This window comes from Pinus tabuliformis, chromosome 4_2 (assembly GCF_031772625.1).
Source record: "Pinus tabuliformis cultivar Carrire ecotype Pingquan chromosome 4_2, CPIR1, whole genome shotgun sequence".
Classification (NCBI taxonomy): domain Eukaryota; kingdom Viridiplantae; phylum Streptophyta; class Pinopsida; order Pinales; family Pinaceae; genus Pinus; species Pinus tabuliformis.
This window is the reverse complement of record NC_142304.1, coordinates 167,995,944-168,001,558: the sequence shown is the minus strand read 5'-3', so window position 1 is coordinate 168,001,558 and position 5,615 is coordinate 167,995,944. Positions and strand designations below refer to the sequence as shown.

General features: G+C 36.6%; 1 protein-coding gene across 1 annotated transcript; it reads right to left on the bottom strand.

The window, feature by feature from the left end:
- Window positions 1-211: 211 nt before the first annotated feature.
- On the bottom strand, window positions 212-781 carry LOC149168711 (disease resistance protein RPV1-like). Its single transcript, XM_089424956.1, has one exon. The coding sequence runs from the start codon at window positions 779-781 to the stop codon at window positions 212-214; it is 570 nt and encodes a 189-aa protein (XP_089281082.1).
- Window positions 782-5,615: the final 4,834 nt, after the last annotated feature.

Genomic DNA, 5,615 nt, shown 5'->3' with positions numbered 1-5,615 from the left:
TTTAGCCTGCCTTGTATATCATCAGCAAGCATGTTGGGGATTTTGCGAAATTGTGCTTCCCAATGATTTAAATCATTTATTCCATAGAGAAGCGACCCAAATACTTTATATATAACGGTAATCCAAGGCAGGCACCCAAAAACTTTTCAACCTCCTTGTCAAATCCGACAGCAGGATGAGGCTTGCCAAATGCATGCCAGCAAAAGAGCTCTCAGGAATGCTCTGGTTCGAGACCTTGTATCCTGTAAATCGACGTCTCTGGAATCTGTGATCTTATGAGAACATCCTTATTGCGGGATGTCACTAAAATTAAGCTATTGGTTTTAAGGGCATCTTTCGCTGGTAAAAGTAATGCCTCCAATTGCTTAATATGGTCCACATCATCTAAAATAATGAGACAACCAAAAGATGGAAGATACCTTCGGAGCTTTTCTTTGCCTTCATCAGTGCTGCCTATTTGCACATTTGACTGAATTAAATCCTTCATAAGATCGCTCTGCAAGGTAGCTAAAGATTTGTCTCTTATATCAAATAAAAAGCAACATCGCTTGTATTTTGATCTCTGATTGTTGAAGAACTCTTTTGCTAGGGTGGTTTTGCCCACCCCTCCAAGGCCCACAATTCCTATAACTCTAACCTTCCCATCTTCCTGCTGCAATGACATTGTGGTTTCAAAGTTTTCTAATTTTCCCTCCAAGCCTTTTGGATATTCTGACACATACAGTCTTCTTTTCACATTTTCCAGCACTCCTTCCACCACGTCTTCTAGGAGCTGCCCCATACTAAAACAGTGAAAGAAATCAAACATGAACAGTGGTTGAACATCAGACACTCGCTATGAAGTACAAGGGCAGAACTAAAGATCTCAGGAAAGAAGAATTTATTTTGAGTGATATTTAATCTAGATTTGGTTGCATCTTTATCATTAATCATAATTAGAAACAAATAAAGCTGCCTATATGCATGCATCGAAAGTTTTATTCACATTTAACTATGAAATTTTTATGAATTTAATTTGCTTTTGCTCTAGGATATTTGTTTATTTGTTCATTATTTTTCCAAATAGGTTTTATTGATTTTTTTTATAAGAGTGCTTATTGCTACCACGCAAACGAAATTCATCTTCATCTCTTTCCTTCTCTTTTAGAACAGAAATGGAAACAGATAATAATTGGCGAAAAGTCAGATAATAATAATGGGTACATATGGTGCTACCTATCTATCAATTAAATGCTCAAATTTATATGGAGGGGTGGTTTTCTCACCTGTTGTATGTCGCTCCATCAAAACCTTTTATATCTGCAACTGTAGACAGAGCATTCCTCCATTTTTCAATAATGTCGGAACCGTGTCAATGCTGACCATCAAATGTTTTTTTCCCTTGAAGTTTGTATAGGGCTTGAGCGTAGACTCCCTTTCCACCCTGCGTCCACCGAAGCTCTGCAGGCGTGACACCGTAGAAGACTGGGATGATGGTGGACTTGTACTTTGACATAGAGTCTACCATATTTAGCAGCTCATCGAGGCACCATTTTGATTCCGCATAATTTGGAGAAAAAATCGCTATATTCACTGAGGGTTTACAGCATCTCCCGCGCGCAATTCCTGCTCATCTAAAAATACCCTCAAGTCATGTTTGCAAAGGCGATGGTAGAGATGGGTGGCCAAGGTTTTCTTGACATCGGGCCCCTGTGACTGATGGAAACATCAAATACATAGTCGTTGTTGTTGAGGCTATGTAAGGTGGAGGTGGATGTTGAGGAGCAAGCCATTGGATATAGAAATGAATAACAAAGAAGTAAAGATTGAAAGTGCGTTGCCATTGGATCTAAAAGTTTGCTTAGAGTAAGCTTTCTTTTTAGAGCGACAACGATCATATCCCCCTAAACTTTTAGAGCCATGTAAATGCCATTGTTTACACAGTTGTTGATAGCCATGTGGTTTAGTGGAGCTGGTGGTAGCTCAAGAAACTTTCATCTGAGAGTAGAGTTCAACAATGACAACCTTAATAGCTTGTCTTATAACACCAAATTTATAGGCACCAATCTTTCCAGGAAGCTTATTCAAAATGGCAGTAGTTACCCAATTTGGTAAAGAAGCAATGAATATTTCTTTCCATTTGGGATCTAGAATCATGTGAGAAGAAAGAGTATGCAGACGATGGAGATATTCCACAAAATATTCATCAAAATGCTTCATATTAGTAAGCTTCATGGATGTAAGTGTGACTGCAGCAAGTTTCAAAATGGCAGTAGTTAACCAATTTGGTAAAGAAGCAATGAATATTTCTTTCCATTTGGGATCTAGAATCATGTGAGAAGAAAGAGTATGCAGACGATGGAGATATTCCACAAAATATTCATCAAAATGCTTCATATTAGTAAGCTTCATGGATGTAAGTGTGACTGCAGCAAGTTCATTATTGATCTGAGGATAACCACAAAAATTGACAAGAATGCCATGCATTAGGCAACCAATCATGTTATTCACAGGTAATGAAGTCTGTGGATCCATATATGTAGTATTATCTGGGTTCATTACCACAGATGTTTCCCAAGAAGGAATGAGGACATGATCATAATGAATTTCTGCTTTAAGCCAAGAATCAAGGAGTCCTTTGAATCCACTGATGATTTTCCTGGTTGCATTTATTGGAGAAATGTCATCTGCTAAATATGTGCGGTAGCAAACCAGCATGGAACTCAATGTAGACAATATTTCTGCTTTAGAACAATTGTCAATATTCCATGAATATGTGGAAGAAGCAGACCAATCTTTATGATATTCTGATTTCATGACATCTCTTTTATCAAGAATAGGTGACCAATAAGAATTCCAAGAACTTCTATTAGTAACTTTATGTATAGTTGTATCTTTGGGTTCTTTTTCATCAGAAAATGAAATCAGATCATGAATGTCTTTTGCTATCTGAAAAGTTTCTTTATCAGGAGGAGAAAAATTATTCACAAGAAACTCTAAATCTTCTAGAGTAGGAGGAGCAGAGGGCGCTGCTTCAAATTTGTTGAGTACTGTATCAGAACTCGAAGGCTTATCAAGATCATCTCCTGATTTCAACCACTCAGAAACCGTCATTTTATGCCCAGGGCTTGAAGAGTTTAGACTGGAAAACATACCAGGATTAGCCATAGGAGCATAGACAAAGGTAGTTTCTGGTTTAGGAAAAATGATATCACTAGTATTCTTCATTTTTGATTGAAGAGTTGTAGGAACAACATGGAAAGGCAATTGATCTTGAGGATCTGAGAAATAAGTAGTAGCTTTAAAAGTAGGATCAGGAGTGTTTTTCTTTTTCAAACTTTCAACAGAAGTAGAGACAACCCAAACTTGTTTCTTTACTACTTCAAGTGACGTTTTGAAGCTTGTCATCATATCCTGATTCTTATCTGCTATTGAATGTACTTTGCCAATCCATTTGGAATTATCATTAATCCCTTTTTCTAAAACATCAATAGTTTTAGCAATATGCAAATCATTTGATACAAGAGTTTTTATTCCATCTAGTAGTTGATCTCTGGTAAAATCTACCTTTTGAAGAATTTTATCAATTATTTCTTGGAGCATTTTATTTTCTCTGGCTGCATATTGATGATTTCTTTCTAGATGTTTAATCAAACTATCTAGAGCAAGATTTGTCCAGTTTGTTGCTGCAATCGAATCCCTGTCTGAAAGATGAGACCGGTCAGACTGAAGTGGAAGTAACTTAAAAATGTTATCATCTTGTCTGATAACAATATTTTGCCAAGGAGGAACTTCTGTCTCAGTGCTAAGAATAGTGCCATCTATTAATTCCCATTTGAGTTGTGGCACTTCTGTCTCTATGGTTGACCCTTGCATCATATTCACTCTAAGGGTTTGACAGATGTGTTCTAACAAAAGCTACGCTTTCATCTTAACAGACTATAAATGTTTTAGAACATTTGATTTTTGCAACATATTTTTATATTTATCATCTATGTGAGGGATGATAAGAGGTCCATGAATTTCAACTGGATTTTCCTTAATCTTTGTTTTTATATCTTCACGAGATAGATTCTTGAACTTTTTGACCAAAGCCATTTCTACTTCATTTGTACTTGGATAATAGAATTCATAAAAAGAAATCTATTGGTTATTCTGTTCCATCCAAGCTTTCCAATTTTTATTGTTGACTTTGTTGATTGTTGACCTATCTTTCTTTGAATAGGTTTTCATTTCTTCATAGTATCTATACTCTTGTTGATGAGTATACAGATCCCAGTTAAACATTTTCTTATACCATTCATTTGAGGGATCTTAAGGACTTATTCCTTTGTATATCATAAGAAATTGAATGATTTCTTCATGAGAAGGAAGTTGTATTTTACTAGGAATCTTATTACTAGGATCCAATCTGTAGCTGGGGATTTCTTCTAGATATCCTAATCCTTTTGTAGCAGATTTTCCTACTGATTGAAGCAAAATTTCTTCATGAGCTGAAAAGGGAGTACACTTTGTATATTCCTGTGTTTGATTTCCAGAACTTGGAACAAAACGAATCATGTTTATTCTTCTTCTGTCTTTATCTTGCTCTTCTTTTTCATGGGGTTTTGGGAGACTAGGAGTTCGCTGACAAAAGCTAGGAGAACAATGAGGATGATTACATACAGATGGTTGTGGAAATTGTGGAATTTGGAATGCTGATTGCATATTAATTGTTCTAGGAGGAACAATATTTGAATGCAGAGACTAAAGAGTTTGTGCAATCATATTTGATAACATATGCATGAAGTTTGGATCAGAAGTAAGATCATATGAATGACTTGGTGATCCTTCAGGAATAGATGCAATAGAGGAAGTTTGTGGTTTGATTGCGACTTCAGTTTTTACAGGGTTTTGTAAAAGAAGAGGAGGAGGAGGTCCACCATGCTCAGACTGTGCATACTCTGATTTGGGAAAGGAACGAGTTCGAACAAGGCCATTATCTTCTCGAATAGAAGTTTGAGCAGTGATAGGTTGTGGACAGGGAGAAGTACGAATAGAAGCCCAATTTGTGACCCATTTTGTTGGCGGTTTAAGATCTCGACGAGATATCATTTGAGGAGCAACAAGATTTAAGCCATAGTCATGAGTGATTAGAATAGTGAACTCGGAGGTTTCAGAAACTTGTTGGACAACAAAAGGAGTGGTCTTCCTATAAAATTTGATGACACATCGCCAATGAATAGCAACATTATTGCTATTATCTTCAAAATCATCATATCCATGTGTTTGGATGCCGAGCATTAGAGCATTGATGGCATTAGGATCATCTAAGGAAATAGAAAAATCAGGAACACAGGACCAAGAAATTGGACCGTAGGCTAATGTTCCTTGACATCCTCCAATTAAAGCTTTATGAAAAGTTTTCCATCGGCGATCAAAAACACAAGAGAAGACAACGACGTCTTGACCTTTTCTATGTAGTGGCTGAATTCCAATTTGGATATGACCAAAATGAGCAAAATTGAGACCAGCTTTTAGTGCAGCTGTAAACTCAGATTGCTTCAAAATGTTCATTGTTTGAAGCAGACGATTATTACTGGAGGTTTGTAGAATCTCTTCTTTAACCTTATATCTCCAGTATTGTATAGTGTCTA

What these genes read in the sequence shown, in the direction of transcription:
- LOC149168711 (XM_089424956.1), bottom strand. Translation starts at nt 781, where the DNA reads ATGGGGCAGCTCCTAGAAGACGTGGTGGAAGGAGTGCTGGAAAATGTG.